Source organism: Gavia stellata, chromosome 17, assembly GCF_030936135.1.
Source record: "Gavia stellata isolate bGavSte3 chromosome 17, bGavSte3.hap2, whole genome shotgun sequence".
NCBI classification, from domain to species: Eukaryota; Metazoa; Chordata; class Aves; order Gaviiformes; family Gaviidae; genus Gavia; species Gavia stellata.
The window spans coordinates 15,763,778-15,781,337 of NC_082610.1; the positions used below are offsets into that span (position 1 = coordinate 15,763,778).

Sequence of the window (17,560 nt, forward strand, 5' to 3'; positions counted from 1 at the left end):
AAAGAGAATCCGGACCTGATTCTCCTGCTGAAGAAAGTTACCAGGAATAACTACTGAAGTGAAGTCTAAGGAGGTATCTGTAGCATGAGTTTGAGCTGTAAATGGAATACTCAATACAAAAGATAGGTATAATTATATCAGCAGTTTCTGAAAATTTATCGATTTATAGTCCTAGTTTTGCCAAGACCAGCAGAGCTGAGCAAAATGGGATGGACTTTTTTTTAAGGAAAAGGAAGATGTTATGGTTTTTCCATAAAAACAAAAAAATGCAACAGAAAACACCTCAGAAAGAAACAAGTTTTTACAGCCTGTATTTCACAACAGCTTTTGGTGTGCCCCAGTGTCCACTAACATATATTATACTGAGAGATGTTTCCGCACCCTTTCTTGCAAATCTCAAATGCCTTCCTTTGCCATCAGAACTGATCCTCTGAGATTTGGATCCTTCCCAAGTTCGTTGAACCTGATTAATTTTTAATGGCTATCACTGGTTATTTCACCCAGTCAGTCAACATCTTCTACAGTTCAAAACGTCAGCCACCCTCTTCCCACTCTGGCATAACACAGGGCTCAGGATCTACGGAAATTATTCATCTGCATCATAAAGAACTTGAAGGAGCCGTAAAAGAGATTGATCCCTGACAGCTGCACTAAACTTGAAAGCCCCTTCCTGGCTCTGAAGAAGGAGAATTCTGACCTGAAAAGGGGTCTTGAGTGAGCAGCCTCAAAGGGAATAAAATATTAGCCTGTAAAACCAGCACTCACTAGAAAACTCAGGTGATCTTTTAATGTAGGTACACCTCTTGCCTGAGGCACAGCCAACATAATTACTTGCCACACAGTATCTCAAGCTGGAGCGTTGAGGTAACAGGCTGTACTTCACTTCCTTTTGTCCTAAGCACCGAGCAAGCCTCCAGAAATTAACTGCCAGTATGCTTCTCTAGTGACCAAGCCCTGTAGGACAATGCCACCGTTTACAGTCATATCCAATACATATTGCTATGCCGTTAACATTAACCTTTTATATTGATTCAGCTCCAGTTATTGCATCTGTGCCGGCTGATGTCTTTAATAAATCCTGTGGTGGCAGGAAAGGACTCACATTAGTCAGCAACGCTGTTCATTACACAGGTTACAGCTTTCTAACCAGAAGTAAAATTTATCCCAAAAGCAGACAAGGATGGAGAGGAAAGAGGGAAGCCTTCATTTATCCAACCGCAAGTATGTCCAGAAATCCTTGGGAAGCAAGAAAAGGACATTGACAGACATCCCACTTGTGCAGCGAACAGTTGCTGAACCATTTCCTGTTGCCAAGGTATGCGCTGGCGGAGGGAGGTTACCAGGGCACAAGGACGTATTGTCATGCAAATGCTGCAGAGTTATTGAAGAGATTTCCCAGCAACAGGGCACATTTTTTCAACAGTCTGATCCCAGCATTGAAAAGGAAACAAAACAACTGCATGAACGAGAGGCAGCACTGGCCTAAGCCAGAAACACTGGCTATCCCAGAGCTATGGGAGTAGCAAACCTGCTGTTGGTGATTTCAGCAGGCCCTACTGCTCTTCATTTAAACGGGAACAGGGAAAGAAACCAGCCCTTGAGTCCTGAGAAACACGTGCCATGCTTTTTAACTACATTGTTTTTCATGATCTGTAAGTGACACTGAAAACAGTGGAAGAAAGTGACACACAAACCTTCACTCAGAAGAATCAGAGTACATTTCATTCACATTTTGCTATTTGGGATTACTTGCATGCAATGATTTTGAGTTGAAAGCTGTAAAAAGCTTGCTGGCAGAAAATGCAACTAAAAACACACTTCAGAAGCCGTTTTCCAGAAAAAGCTGAAGAGCATACACATGCAGCCGTAACTTTACAAACCCAAATAATTTCTTGCCTTGTCTAATTGTTATTACTATAGCTTGGTTGACTTTTTTGCCCTTTTCAGCTAGAGAAATTAATGGTTTCCAGCAGTAATAATGACTTAGCAGAGTAACTGGTGTTTTAAGTCTCCTTACTTGAAATAAATTACTAGAAGTTTCTTATTTTTCACAGAAGTACTTGTAAACAGGAATCATTGATTAGAAAAATTCACAGAGATAGAAGATGGTTTATTTGCCTCCACGAGGGAACCAGTCACACACCACAAGATCCTTCAGAACGAACAGATATCTAGCACTCAAAGTGTCCTCTGGACAGGACTGAATCAAAGCTTTCCCTCAAATCCCTGTCAGGGTTAATCTTTCCCATACTTAACAGTCACCTCTCAAACTCTTTCCTAAAGACAAAGGTTGAAACTGCACATGCCATCAGTCACCTATTGATTTAACCATTGGAATAAGGACTCACCTTTCTGGACTTACTGTTCCAGGACGAACTGCAGAAGTGAAGAAAACATGAAGTCGTGTTCATACATTTGAATGCTGCCCTAGCTGACTCAGATCAGGGTAAGCTAAACTCATGTCACCTATAGGAATGGAAGAAAACTGGCTTCACTGATTTGCAAAAAAAAAAAAAAGGCAAGACGGGAATTTTCTTAACAGGAACTCAATCACACAGCCAGAAGTGTCAGGGCAAACACTTGAAGCACAGAAACTTGGGCAGGGGGGCAGTGTGGGAGAGTGCGTGTGCACGCGTAGAGAAGAAAGGTGCTGGCCAAGGCAAAAGGGAGGTAACAGAGGGAAGAGCTTCACACTCCTGAGAAAACAGGTGGATTAGAAAGAAAACCTGTAACTCAAAGAATGTCCCTGTGCCATCTCCCTGTGCCGTGTCCAGCAGAGAGCTTGATGCTTCAGACCTGAAGGAAACCAGTTCCCTCCTTCCCACCCTCAGCAACCCAGCAGTGACTGCAAGAATCATCCTTCTTCCCAAAACAAGCCTACAACAAAACTTCCTGGGAAATGGCAGACAACCCTGGCCATCAGGGGCTCTGCACGAGGAAAGGGTGCTTCAGCAGCCAGCCTCCAAAACCGGCTGTTTATCAGCCAAAGAAGCAGCAGCCTCTGCCATACACCCCACAGCCCTGGAAGAGCTGCAGAGCTGGCAAGGGCTGAAGTCTAGTGGGAGGCTTTTGTGAACCAAACTCACCATGCGAACAAACACAGTATGGAGCAGCAAAGCACAGCGTGGCCACCTGGCTGCTGAGGTGTCCCCCATGTGCCACGGCTTGCCGGGGAGGCAGCGGCCCTGTGGCTGGCTGTGCCTCTCTGAAGAAGGAAGGGCAGGCTTCACTGCGCCAGAGGGGCCAAGAGAGCTCTAAGTAGGGGAGGCTGTGAGCTCCTTTCTGATGTGTGCCCTGGCACAACACAGGAAAAAGCTCACATTGAGACAGAGGAAAAAAAAGAAATAAATCACTACTCAGACGTGTACCTGCCGGGAGAACAAAAAATATTGCAAGAGGAAAAGAGCAACACTGGAAATACAGAAAAGGCTCCTGGGAATGAGGCAGAAACAGGAACATAGCTTCTGAACGTTAAGCCAAGGCAAAAGAAACCATAAAGAGACAATACATTGTGACGGGAGAAAGCAAGAGGGCAGTGGGGCCCAAAGCCCGCAGAACACCTCAGACTGCTGGGGAGAGGGAAGCCAGGGTGGAACCTGGAGATAACCATGGGGCAGAGACAGTTTGTGCTCATTCATATAAAGAATTAATTTTGGACAACTATTTGCAGATCTGGATTTATTCCCATTATCACATGTCTCCAGCTAAAGGAAGTTAGAGTATCTTTACCCAGAGCAGCAGGGAAGACTCCACTAACACTCACAGGCAATCATGACCTGTATTGTACCTGGGCAGCTGGATCACAAGTCCTGAACTGCCTCGAGCAGTCCTGGTGCTCAGCTATCTGGTAGGAGATTAGGAGACTACCTGAAAGAGTTTCACTCTCACCCCGGTACAGTCCTGCACCACAGCCCCAAACGGTAAACTTACCTGACACTTCCATAGGACCACGCTCCCCCTGGTCCCACACTCCCCTCTTCAGACACCCACTGTAGGACCAAATCCTCCAAATGTGTTGCTCAGTATCATGTTTCATAGGGGTCCACTCCCCCGGGGAGGATTTACTCCTGTCAGTGCCTCTGCTCCAAGGTTCCCACACCTGGCCAGGAACTGCCCCGTGGCACACCACCTTCTGAGTAGCCAACCTGCATGCCCTGGGGCAAAGGAGTTCGACTGATGGTGTGCCTCTTCTGGTAATCAAAGGGGTAAGGGACTGACAACCTTAATGAGAATGGACAGCTTACTTAAGCCAGCCTATATGATTTACAGGAAATACAGAACCTTTAGCAATGTAAGTAGTAGAAATATATGTGCATAACAGTAGAAATCACAATACCATTACCATTCTTTGACAAGAGATTGCGAAGTTCTACAGGCAGTAAATATGGTGTACAGCTCTCTTTCTCTCTCCTCAAGACTACCTTCAACACCAGGCTCTGACCTTACTGCAAGCCCAGGATCTGTCCCTGGGTAATTTCATTCCTGACAGTAGACCACAAGGCAATTACTTACATGCTACTCCCCCTCCCCTCCAGTGAGACAGGCCCCATCACTGTAACAACCCCGCCCTTCCCTCTTCTTCTGGCAAGGTCAGCAGCTTCCAGCACCAGTGGATGGGTTTCAGCCCCTCTAGCAAACCAGTGCCAGAACAGACACGCTACAGACTGCGTTCAGACCAAAACACCCAGCAGCATGAAATACTAGAATTGTGTAAGCTTCAACACTACTGTGCTCAAAACCATTGTATCAGTTGGCACCACATATATAGTAGTATTACAATTCTAAATATATAATCTGTTCACTGGCTTGGACCATCAGCCTTGACATTGATCTCCAGGTGGCACTATTCGCAACATAGAACTTCTTAAAAACACTGTGTTTCGAAGTGCCATCTGCTGGTACTTTCATTATCTACATGTAGCTACTTTAGAACAAGGAGTAGTGAAAGTGTCCCCATGCTTTTCAGCTGGCAATACCTCCAACCCCAAAGACTCACAGCATTTGAGGGTTTGGGTTTTTTTTTCCATCATTATGAAAGTGGTTTACTACATCTACATCCCAGAACACTTAATTATCATTGTGAGAGCCTGGCAAGTAATCACCAAAAGCTTTCAGAAACGAAAGCAAGTATTTTGACAGTATATGGAAGCTGCTAATTTACCTTTTAAGATGGACCAGGCAGTAGCACTTTAGAGTTCAACTGGAGTGCAGTGGTTTCCTTTTAAAACTGTCTTAATCACAAGTCTATATTTAGCTTCATAATCAGGGCACAGGAATCCTGTCTTTCTGCAAAATTAATCCAGAAGTTACCAGGTGCCACTGGTTATGGTCTAGAAAGTAGCTACTACACTTTACAAAAATGTTAGGGCTTATTTAAATTTACTTAAATTAACTTTTCAATATGGCAAAAGTTAAGTAATGCACCAAGACTTAGAAGCAACAGTCATAACAGCTCAGGATAACTCCATTTGTAATTTTCTCCTAAAAAAGGAAAAAGCTGTCAGTCTGTTCTCCACAGTTCTCCAGCAGAAAGATGGCTCTTAAGGTCAAAGCTATTTAGAACCTGGAGGCACAACCTCAGCAATAGCGGCTATACAATAGCTACTGCCCTTTGGCTTTAGGGAAAACTACCTCAGTAAAGACATAACATCTGAGGAGAGCTAAACTGTTGTCTGTATTCACCCAAATCTCAAAAATTATTCTTAAAATTACTTACAAATGACAGCAACAGTTACTGTCAAGAACTGGCTGAGGTCTGCTTAAGCTTTCTGCACAAGAAGCAGATCCACATTACCTGCAGTGAATTAATCAACCTCTCCAATTTTGTTTTCCTTACCCCCACACCTCCTCCTGCCTAATACTTTCTGCATTTTCTAAATTTCCAGTCCTTCCTCCTGTCATTATTTTCTTCCCCAGTTCTTCCTGCAGGACACAGAGAGGCACAGCCCCACATGAATAAAATACATTTGCTGTGAATGACTAGGTCACTTTAACTTGAGGCTACCAGATAAAAAAATCCAGTTCAAGCACAGACACAAACCGTACAGCTAGTCTAGAACAGCAATAACCACTACCCAGATTTGACACTGTAGGATGGCAATATGGAAACCACAGCCACACATCTGCTCCACCTTGAAAACTGTCCATTTACACGCAGCTTCCCAAAACAGGCAAAAGCTTGTAAGACACCAACCATTTAGAGACAACACAAAATTAGTTAATGAAAATTTATTCTTTCAGTAAGTCATAGCCAGCTCTTATGCGACCAGGGCAGAAGCTGTCGACGATTCACTAAAAAGAGAGAAGAAGAACAGAGAGAAAGAGAGAGAAATATTAATTGCAGAGGCAGTTTTTCAAACTAGTTGACAAAAATACTGCTTCAGTTCAAAGCTTTAACTACCAGTCCCCAAGCTTAATCACTATCTGTTTAGATTTTTTTATGGCATAAAGAATGATTTTACCTTTCCTTTTAAAATACAAGTGCTAGAATAACAGCACAAAACCATCTATTAAAAAGCCTGGCTAGTTGCACTTGAGTCTTTTCAGAAAAGGAGAAGCTCACCCTGACATCTATGGGAATTCTCCTGTGTTGGCTAAGTTTTCCTAGAGAAAAGCTACAAATTACTTTCATTTTTGCCACAGCTACTAAGCCATTCCTCAATACATTTTTGAAGTAACATGAACTATAAAAGCATCCAAGTGAGAACAGAGACTGCAGTTTGTATGAAGTATCATAGAAGTTATCTAGTAGTGACTTCGCTTGCTGAGACAATGATTTTTTCCAAGTGTTGCAACAGTCATTTTACCCAGCAAAAAGTTCCATTAATTTATCAGTTAGTATTTATGAAAATATCTACTCTTTGCTGCCTGGTTTACCTATATGCCAGATTATAATGCACTCTTTACCCTCTGAGTAACAGCTCAGCGTACCGTTCACAAAATCTACAAGACCTTGGTGAAAATAGAAATGTAAGAAAAGACTTACTACTTCCAGTTGGGCGGCAGCACTCTCTTAGTTTTGTAGTAGCGAGCCAACCTATGGATTCTGCTTTCGATCAGAATCAGGCGGAACTTGGCATCTTTATCCTTGAAAAGGAAGTTACATTACAATCAAGCACTCCTTTGACTTCTCGAATATGTATGCTTCGGATGAGATTTGGTAAAGTAAAAAATCCACAGCTACTGCTACAAACTCCACATTCCCATTACCGAAGTCATCACAACAGGACCAGAAATACGTTGTTTAAGTAATGCTTTTAAAATCCTTTTCACAGGCAAAGACCAGTCTCCTTTATCAAAATGCTTCCCCAAACCCCGAAGTTTAATCAAAAGAGGTGGCTAACAGGAAGTGCACTAAGAGTCTTTGCTTTGTCAGGTTGTAAATGAACTACTGTATTATTTGAAAAAACAAACATAGAGAGTTATCTACTTAAATTAGCACTCACCTTTCTGTTTCTCTCAAGATGTTTGCGAACAGCAACAGCTTTCTTGATCAAGTGATAAAGATCCTCTGGAAGGTCTGGGGCCAGTCCCTTCGATTTAAGGATTCTCAAAATTTTGTTGCCAGTAACAAAGCGAACCTGGGCAACACCATGGGAATCCCTCAGGATCACACCTGAAACAAATATTTACATCTCACACTGAAAAGAAAAACCTTACACAAACAAATCTTGTAACCATAATGTTGGTTTCACAAGATATCCAAAAAAAGGTCTTCTCTAAATTAAAAGCCTTCTTGGTGGAAACTGTGAAAAAATGGTAGAAAATGAGTGAGCAAAGCACAACCTAAAGAATCTGAAACACTTTATCAGATAGCACTTAACAGACAACTAAATCACCCATCACATTTAGGTGGGTAACACGTTAGGTGTTACAATTTTATTGGGATATTTTCAACAGGACTCATTAAAGCTAGGTATTCAATCACCCTTTACTCCGTGGTTAGCAAAGATGTCACAGACATTTTTACGCTGACAAAATGTACTATACCATAGGGATCATTAATACTCTCAGGATTATCAATAAATAAATAATTCACATCGCACACAATAACACTGCAGAACTCATGACCATATAAAGTTGTAGCATGCATACACTTACACAGAGCTCTAGAGGCATCCAAACTACTGAGACCTAGTCAATTATGCAGCTACAGAGCCTGGCTCAGTAAGCTCCTAAACATAGGGCTGACGATATTTGAGATGAGATGTCAAGTTTTTCTCCAAGGAACTGGGCAGACTAAACTTCTCTATAACATCTGCTGGTGGCCATTCCTACAGACAGGTTTAAGATTAAACAGATGCTTCACACGCAAAAAAAACCCCCTCAACTACTTAACCAAACACACCTTTTGCAAGAATGAAACATACTATGTTTTTAGTGGTATCCACAGTGAAAACATAGCACATCAGAAAACCTGTATTTTCTTAGCACGTTATTTAATATAGGTTGAAGGAAAAATTACATTATTAGTGTCAGAAAAAAAGTGTTTTGTCTCCATTTAAGAGTTATTCATAAACCTTACCGATTTGCGAGGGAGTCAGGCCTTTTTTAGCCAGCTTGTAGATCTGTTCCTTTACATCATCAGAAGTAAGTTTCAGCCACTAAAGAAGATTGGAAAAAACCCAACAACTGATGAACACTGCTTAATACAGAGGCATAGGCTAGCTATATGAAAGCTTTTTATAAATAGTAGAAGTGATTGTTTTTTCAAGCATTACAAAGCATCTAAGAACTGAAATGGTACGTTTAATGATACAGAAACTTTTTTACATATTATGAACCCATAGTGCTAATGAAATATGGTGGGGGAAGGCAGAGGTGAAGGAAGAAAGTCTCTGTTGAAAACACCTCATATAGCCTGCAACCAGCTGCTTTAGTATCAGTTTACTTTAACTGACACACCAGAAACATGAATACAAATTTACAGAGGTAAAAAAAAAATTATCACTGCCATGGGGAAGGAACCCTTTAATCAGGCCTTTGACAGAAACATGAAATTGAGAACCATTTCGCCATCTCTTTCTTAGTAAAGCACCTAAAGAGATTAGCGAAAATCAGACTTCAAGTACACAAATCAATTAAATAATGAAACAAATGGATCTACTCAGATAGGACCTGCCTTTTCTATTACTTCTATGTTAAATTGTGCTTATAGAGCCATTGCTTGTGTGATTATTAAGGGGAAGACAACACCAGCAAGCTAGGTAATCCTTGCTCTTTCAACAAGCTACAAAAGTTCCTTTTTTTTCCTTTTTAATACTGTCACAGTATGCCATAGAAAAGCACAGTGAAAAATATATTTGGAAATGCTCTCCAGATTACAATTCAAAATAGAATACAAATAAAACTAAGAAAACCAAGTTTTTTTCCTAAGAAATATAGCATTTGAGCATCCTAATCATTATTAAACTGTTTAGCCACCAGCAGTACTTCAGGCAGCTTCACATTATCTTACTTTAAATTGTATCTCTCTATTTTCATGTTTTGGGCTTTAATTTAATGTTTCCATTGAACTGTTTTTCAGTACATGTTTTTCCACATGCACCACAAATTCATCTTTCTGCCAACAAATAGACCCTCCAACACATAACCTTGCAAAGCAAGGCAGATTAAGCAGCTGCTCATTTAGCTGACAGGTAATAAGCCTTTTAAGTGGAAGTACCCCGAATGAACTGAGGGCACGCTGAAATTACTTAAGTTAGTGCTCTGACCAGCAAGTTACTGTTGTAAACAGTTTAGAAAACAGTCAGTTTATTCCATAATGGCAAAGGCCAAACTCGAGTATGAAGAGAGTGATTTAATCTCTAGGAATTATCAGCACACAGACTAAAAATAATTAGAGTAGCACTTAAATAACAGGAGGTACGAAGAGAAAGAGAGACTTTTTTGCCCAACAAATCACCAGGCCAGAAACCGATACTGGCTTTCTCAGTATCTTAAAGACTGTAGGCTAAAGTAGCATTTTATCAGGCCATAATTTAAAAAAAAAAAAAAGACACAAAATACTACAGCTCTCATCGCTTCGATTCTTTCCCTGGGCACTGCCAAGCTGCGTTGTGGGAACCGGACCCCGCACCGAAGGCCTCAGGGCAGCCGCCCGGGCCGGCCTAGGTCCGCACGGGGCGGGAGAGTTACTTACCGTAGGCACGCTGCGTCTGTAGGGCAAGGCTGACTGGGACAAGCCCTTTCTGTGGGGAAGAAGCAGATCAGACGCTGCACGGAGCCGGACACGCTAGACTGCCGCCCTGACCGCCTCCAACAAGCGTTCCCTGCCTGCAGGGCCGAGGCCTGCGGCCTCCCTCCTCGCCCAGAGACAGTGCCGCCACCAGTACAGGCTGCGCCACGACAGCACCGGGAACAGGAGCCCGGGCAGCACAAACAAACCCCTGGCCCAGAGGCGGCCAAGGGAACCCGCACCTCAGCACCAGCCCGAGCCTTTCCCCACCCTGCCGCCATATCTCCGCAGCCGCCGGCCTTCCCCTGCCCCCACCCACGCCGCGTCGCATCCCTCCCCCAACAGCCTTTCTGCTCCCGCACCCGTCCGCGGCGCCCTTTTAGCACCCGCGACAGCCCCGAGCCGCCCCATGCCCCGGCCCCAGCCCGGCAGCAGCCACTTACCCGGGAGCGTGCATGCGACCCATGATGGCGCCGGTAGAAAGAAGGAGCGACGCGAGGCTGCGGCTCTTCCCGCCCCGCTTCCGCAGGAAAGGGCGGTCCCGCGCCTAGCCCCGCCCCTTCCTCCGCCCGCCAGCCAATCAGTGGCACTGCAGCTGCGCTGCGCGCGCCGCCACCCGAGGGCCCGGCCGGCACCGCGCTCCCGCCTCCCGCCCCCGCGCGCGCGGCGGGCCGCCGGCGAGCGGCCGCAGCGGTGAGGGGGCGGCACCGTCCCCGGCCCCGCCGGCGCGCGGTTAACGGCGGCGAGCCCCGCCCCGCCCCGCCCCGGCGGAGAGTGAAGAGCAGCACACGGGGTCGGTCTTTGTCCCAGAATAGCGTTTAATGTACGTACAGGACAGGTACGGAGTCACACTGAACCCGCTCAGCAGGGGCACGACGGAGAGCAGTACCGCACAGCTGTATTAACGAGCGCCGTTAACGGAAGTATTTGGTGCTGACAGCTCCACAGACAAAGGCAGGCCAGCTACCGGCTCCGGCCGGGTTCCTCGCCCAGAGCAGTGTCTCGGCCGCAGAGCCCTGCCTTAAGGCCGGCGAGGGGGGTCTCTACACCCCGGTGTAAAAGGAGAGGAACGGACGTTTACCGAAGAGCCCGTGCTCCGGGGAGAGGGAGCGGTGGGGCGTTCGAAGGCAGTAATAACAGTTTCAGTGCAAAGTTCTCGGTTAATAGAGAAAAGGAAGAGGTCTTAGCGGAAGCTGGTGTGCTGAAATACCAAAACAAGGTCTGTACAGACAATTGTATTTCTGGCTGCAGGTCAGACGGTGCAGAAAAGATTCTTTTTATTAAACAAGATACAAAAAGCCGTTAAAACTATGTTTTCAAGCTACTTAGTGTACTGGTAAATTCCACCCCCACTGAATATTTTCCTCTTTCACATCTGTCCGTTTTTTTGGATGCAGTACATTAAAGTCTTATTGCAACAATCACTTTTTCCTGAACTGAGAATAGTGCAAAGAGGTACAAGCTGGGTGCTGTTCCTCTGCGTCTGAGCAGAGGCCAAGGCCAGGTCCCACAGACAAAATAAAAAACCATGACCATAAAAACGCTTCAGCCAGGGACTATTTGGAAAAGGAAGGGAAAGGCACAAAATGAGTTGAGCTACGAAGAGGACTAAATCAGAAGTCAGGACAAGTGCTAACAATAATACAGTACTATATATATTTTTTTTTTCTTCAGAGTCCAGACAACTGTTAAAACTGCAAATCATTTTTTAAATGATTTTAGTTTATTTGTATTTTGTGCTGTAAGACACTGTGCTTTAATAGCAAACTGCAAAAAAGGCAGTACATATTGCTTTCATTTTATTTCACAATGGAACGTTTCACAAAAACAGTAGTCTACTTTCCTGTGTTTAAGTGACTTGTGATTCTAATGATGGAATGCAGTAAGTCTCAAAAAGCATCAAGTGAGCAGGAAATATATCTAGTTAGTTATATAGTTTATTATTTACAGGCTATATACTAAATGAAAAATATGCAGAAGATGCCCAATAAAACTGGGATTTGTGATTTGTTAGCGCCCATTAGTATCAACCCAGTTTCTAACATTCAAGATATTCTTAGCTTTTTAATTGTGATAATTCCTATGAAATTGGACTGTGAATATTTTAGGCACCAGGAGATTCAAGTCTACTTCTCCCTTCTGTACTGAAGGGAGATTGGTCAGTAGCAAGGGAAGGAAAAATCAGGTTATGAAAGCAGTTTTTAGTGTTGGATATATAGAAGGCTTTGCCCATATTGTGTCTTCATTCATAGTTGCATATTTTACTTTAAAACTTCACTCTAGTCATAGTCAGTGGTGAGAGGTTGTCTTGCTTCAAAATTTAGTACTAAAGAAAATTGTGCAACTCTACTTATAGCTTTGTTTAGACAGAGCAGGATCATCCAAAACACTGAGTAAGGTGAACAAAAAGGCTATACCTGTAGTGCAGAAACACCTAATTAAGGAAGCAGGGGTATTAACAGGAGGCAGTAAGTCACATTTGTACTCCACTGTCACAATATAGTTCAAATCTAATGTTCCTTGTAATTAAGTATTTTTAGTGGAATTAATTCTTACTGGGACTGAGAAAGAGTGTTGCTGTGAACTGTTATAAAAGAAGTAACTAAGTTCCCCTCACAAAGCTCTGTTAATGCAACTCATTTCTGGCCTGCAATTCAGCCAGCAGTTGTGCTTTTTAACTAGAGGCTGTCCTTTACCTGGAGGTACAGGTAAGTAATGTAGGTGGAAATGCCACGTTGGATTTAGTGTTTGAATCTGTTCCACATTTAATCACTGCAGCATTTACAGTTCTTGCGATTAAGACATTTGAAAACACGGAGAAGCTGGGCACATTTCCTACGGCACCACATTCAGCCAGTCTTCATTCAATTTTTAGATATCATGGATAGAAGATGGGGTAGAAAAAAAAATGTATAAGTTGCACTAACTATGAAGATCAGTATAACTGATGTTATTTGTAAATAACACATCTCAGGAAAAGACTTCCAGTAAGACCTGCAAGTTATCAGATATGAGAATGTCTCCCCTTTTTAAGGGGCTGAAAGTTAGTATGTATACATATTTAAATATCAGAAATGAGGTAAAAGAGAAGCATTTGAATTATAAGGCACCATTATTTACAACTTCTATTATTGGCACTCACTCCAATAAGTCTTAGAGAAGCATGAATCTGGGATTAAATGCAACACTAAGGAATTTTTCCAGCCCTTCAACCTTCATTTCTACAGGTGTGTGTGAAGCCACCAAAATCTTACTCGTCGCTGCTTCTGTGATGTCTAGTTAGTAGTGGGAATGTAATCCTAAAAATGTGATTTCTTTCATGTTCTCCAGCATCATGCCATGGATGACATAACACAGGTAACAGATGAAAAGGAAAAAATGCACTATATCCACAGGCCTAATGATTAAGTTATGGTTTAACCAACAAGCACGATCAAACTGTTTATCTCACTTTCATGGATGGTTTAAAAACCCCTTCCTTTATCCACAACTCAAACATTTACAATGATGCTTTGATAATATCGCATAAGCATAAACCAGGTTTTCTAGAAATCCTCCAAATTAGGCTACATGAATGTTGGTCCAACATATCTGTTGAAATGCAGAGTCTCTTATTTTAAGATGTACAAGTTATCTTCAAGTAGGAAGATGCACAAAGCACAAGTGAACGCAATTGTTCTGGTCTTACTCAGGTGTAGAAATGAGTTCACAGATAGGGTACAGCAGTTAGTCGATACCAGTTAACAGTCTCCTTACTCAAGTTGAAGTCCTTTAGTGAGAGTGTAATTCCACCCAAGAAAAAGTTCTCACGTAATGATTCTGCACTGAGCACACTTAACTGAAGTTCCCTCTGTTTCAGAGTCTCCATGCTATATCCACTGTACACAAGCTAGAAGGTAAGAAGTCAAGAATTTTTTGGTTATCCAAATGAAGTGACACAGATCACCCTTTCTTCCGACTGCCTAGCCACAGATAGATGTCTTAATTGCACATTATGACCATTCAGTATGTCTGTTTCTCAGAGGATGGGCTGAAGTACATCTGTATTGTATTTTGTGCTCCCAATATTAAGTGTTTAAAAGGACCAGTGTTTTTAGATGGAAGCACTGTTCACATGCCAAGGTTTCTGAATTCATTCTTCTCCATATTATGAATCAGTGAATCTGGGGCAGGGGGATCTTTAGTTTTAAGATTCCTTTCCTTCTCCCCATCACTCCTCAGAGTCAGTCTGAGAAACTTCTGCTTACTTGTAATAGTACATTTACCTACTCAGTTGCTTTGGGGTTTTTTTTTTGTTGTAGGTGTTTTTTTTGTGTGTTTGGGGGTTTTTTGTTTTGGGTTTTTTTAACAGGGCACAAAGTTTTTCAAACAAGTTCCCTTTCCATTTATGTATCTTCAGAGGTTTTTTTAGACAATATTTTCATTACTGCTTAGAATAAGAGACAATAGTAAACCATAGGGAGTTACTACATAAATTTTAACTTGCCATTTCATTGAAAGTTGGATTTCTTGTCTTCCGGGAGATTTTGGTTTTGCGTTTGGATGTTTTGTGCGTATCTGGAAGTAAGTATGTTTTCACATAGGGATTTGGATCTGCACCATCTTCTGTAACCTACAATCCAAAACCAAGACAGAGTTAGGTGTGCACTAACAGTTTTCTATTTGAATATTTGCTTTCAGGTATCCAGACTTTGCAATCAAGCTAACCAGAAGCAGCACTTAATTAAGCTGGCAGTTGGAAAATTTGCAGGAAGAGAGATAGGTTGATGCAGGAATGGTGGAACTAAGTCAAGGTGGTAATTGACAAAATGGAAACAGTATTTTGGCAGTGAGCTCAATATCTCTACTTACCAGGTCTTTAATGTGCATCACCATGATAAATAGAGTGCTATTTCTATATGATATAGATAGCTTCACTTCTCCTCCCACTTTGCCTGAGGTAGGACTTGATGGACTTGCATCTGAAAAAATACACAATTATTTCCTCTGTAATATTTGTACATTTTCACCAGTACTACACTAATTATATACGGGGAGAAAAATACAAGCCTTAGACCAAGTTCAGTTTCTGATTTTATTTCTAGTTCTCTAGTAAGAGGGCAAGGCCATAGGTTTTAAAGATTCTTGCATTCTCTTGTAAGAATCAACTTGGAGGTTTAGAGTAAAAACTTGAATAATTTAGTCCAGCCGTAAGCAAGCCCAAGTGATCACATATATTGCTGCAATTTTTGGTATATTTTTATTCCCTTGAAACTGTATGCAGGTATATTTGGAAAGACAGTGATGCAAAGCTTTCAATGAGGGAAAACTACAGTTAATTAAAAAAGATTAAAAAAATAATCACATTGTAAAGGTGTCATACTATAGTCATCCAATTTATAAACACCCCCCAAAAACATTACGTACCTGTAGGTCTGGCTATTCCATCTATTCCTTCCACTTTGTCATCACGAAGTAATGGATGGAAAAAAGTATAAACAAGATCACACTAAATTTGGAAGAAATGTTACATATTAGTTGAAGTGTTAACAAGCACCAAAATCTGAAAGCTTGCATTGGATTTGCTGAAGTTATTTGAACTCACTTCTGCCACCTCTGACGAACTGTTCATCAGACTCTGTATGTAGCTGTTGAGCTCCACTTTTCGTTTGGCTGCTACATCTTTTATATGTGTTCTTCCCAGAACCATCTTATTTGGAAAGCTACATGGGAACAACAAGATAGAGTTTTCAGTTAATTTCTCTAAAGTACAATTAGATTTCATTGTCATTTCCATCCTGAAGTGCTGACATCCGTTTTTTTAATGTCAATCATGAGTGGAAACACAGCACACTAATAGGTAACAACATTACAGAAAGGCAAGGAAACATTTATAGGTAATTGTTATAAGTGATATGACACACAGACTAAAGACACTGAGTTGCTCCTCTGGTTCTCCTCCTTAAAAACTTAGACAACATTTTTTCTCCTTAATTGCCAACTTTGAGATCTAGTTTGCCCCTGAGCAGTTTTGTCTCCATTTCAAGTGATTTCTTCCTCCACCCAGCTGGGAGCAGTTTTGTTGTTTCTGTTAAAACAGTGATGAGTGAGTTAGAAACATACCCTGGTAACTTCCAAAGAGGAAAGAGAATGCCAAGTTTGTTGTGGAGCTCCTGGAACTCATCAAATGTTCGGAAGACAAATGTTGGCTCAACTTGCCCTTCTCTCAAAACTCTCACTACATAGATCTGCCCAAAATACACACAAAAAATATAAAAGTAACAAAATTAACAATATAATTTCCTTAACAATTAACTCTTTCTACTAAGGCAATCCTTCTCCTGCACGCACATCCCAGTAACAGTGTTTGCATTTTATAGTAGAGTTAAAATTATAAATAGCCCTACTGTAAAGCAAAGTAACATCACATGATCTTCCCATAATGTAGATCCACAACTGACAGGGGGATAAAGGTAGTTAAGGCTAAGCTATCCTCCACATTCTCTCTTTTAAGCCTCATTATAAGTTCATACTTGCATAGCAGGGGTACAAAATTTTAACACATCAGTGCAGGATTACTTCTAGACATGCATCTGTGGGGCCAGAACTACCACAAAACTTTTCAGGTGTGGATATGGAGGAAACTAATGCCTAATTTTTTTCAATCTGATTCTCTCAAGATTCTAAAGGATTCCACTTTTAAAGTGATCATTTGGTGGGCAGATGCAAGTGTACTGCATTACATAAAAGGAATTTTTAAAAATACTGGGGGTACATTCCCAGGATGTAGTTACTCACATTATTATGAAAGGGAAATGAAGGTTGAGAAACTGCACAGAAAATTCAATTCAGTGGACTCATTTTATGGGCAGATGAGTTAAATGTATACTTAAAAAAATGTGCAACTGGGAAGAGGTTTAAAAATCTAGCCAGAAGGAGACTACATCATCTTAACAGTTTTCTGGAAGATAAGTGGTTGTTTTGGCTTAGACCAGGAGTGCTCAAATACATTTATAATACAGGGATTCTACATAAAGCTGCTCTTCACTTCTAGCGTTACTCAGCTTTGTTCTACCTTCCCTAGCTAGTGTCTTACCAGATTAATACATTTACAGCAAATATAACTTGGAAAGAGATGTACATTTGCATATATCAATATAGCTCACTTTTTAAACAACTTGAGGAAAATGTAACTTAGGCTTACTATTCTAGGACAGCAAACAGCAGTAGAGAAGTAAAAAAAGGTGAAGATGGTTGCACCTCTGAATAGGAATAAAAATATTAATACAAGTCTTAAAGGGTAACCCAGGTCTATCAGAATCCTGAGGGCAAATTGTAATGCTGCTGCCTCTAGTAAGACTGACTAGGAGCATGGGTGCATTAATACAGGATGTGATGCTTTTA

At 41.7% G+C, this 17,560-nt stretch overlaps 2 protein-coding genes across 5 annotated transcripts in view; both read right to left on the minus strand.

The window, feature by feature from the left end:
* Positions 1-6,213: 6,213 nt before the first annotated feature.
* On the minus strand, positions 6,214-10,677 carry RPS13 (ribosomal protein S13). Its single transcript, XM_059825847.1, has 6 exons — positions 10,621-10,677; positions 10,142-10,190; positions 8,525-8,603; positions 7,446-7,615; positions 6,986-7,086; positions 6,214-6,291 (listed from the first exon to the last, which is right to left on the minus strand). The coding sequence occupies exons 1-6, from the start codon at positions 10,641-10,643 to the stop codon at positions 6,258-6,260; spliced, it is 456 nt and encodes a 151-aa protein (XP_059681830.1). The 5' UTR covers positions 10,644-10,677; the 3' UTR covers positions 6,214-6,257.
* A 1,201-nt stretch (positions 10,678-11,878) lies between these two features.
* The window catches only part of PIK3C2A (phosphatidylinositol-4-phosphate 3-kinase catalytic subunit type 2 alpha), a 41,007-nt gene continuing 35,325 nt past the window's right edge, over positions 11,879-17,560 (minus strand). For all 4 annotated transcript variants that reach the window (XM_059826153.1, XM_059826154.1, XM_059826151.1 and 1 more), the window contains 6 exons: positions 16,280-16,404; positions 15,762-15,879; positions 15,584-15,665; positions 15,029-15,138; positions 14,664-14,789; positions 11,879-14,066 (listed from right to left, as the gene is read on the minus strand). In XM_059826153.1, coding sequence (XP_059682136.1) covers positions 13,884-14,066; positions 14,664-14,789; positions 15,029-15,138; positions 15,584-15,665; positions 15,762-15,879; positions 16,280-16,404 — 744 coding nt within the window. In that variant the 3' untranslated portion in view covers positions 11,879-13,883. The remainder of the gene's footprint in view (positions 14,067-14,663; positions 14,790-15,028; positions 15,139-15,583; positions 15,666-15,761; positions 15,880-16,279; positions 16,405-17,560) is intronic.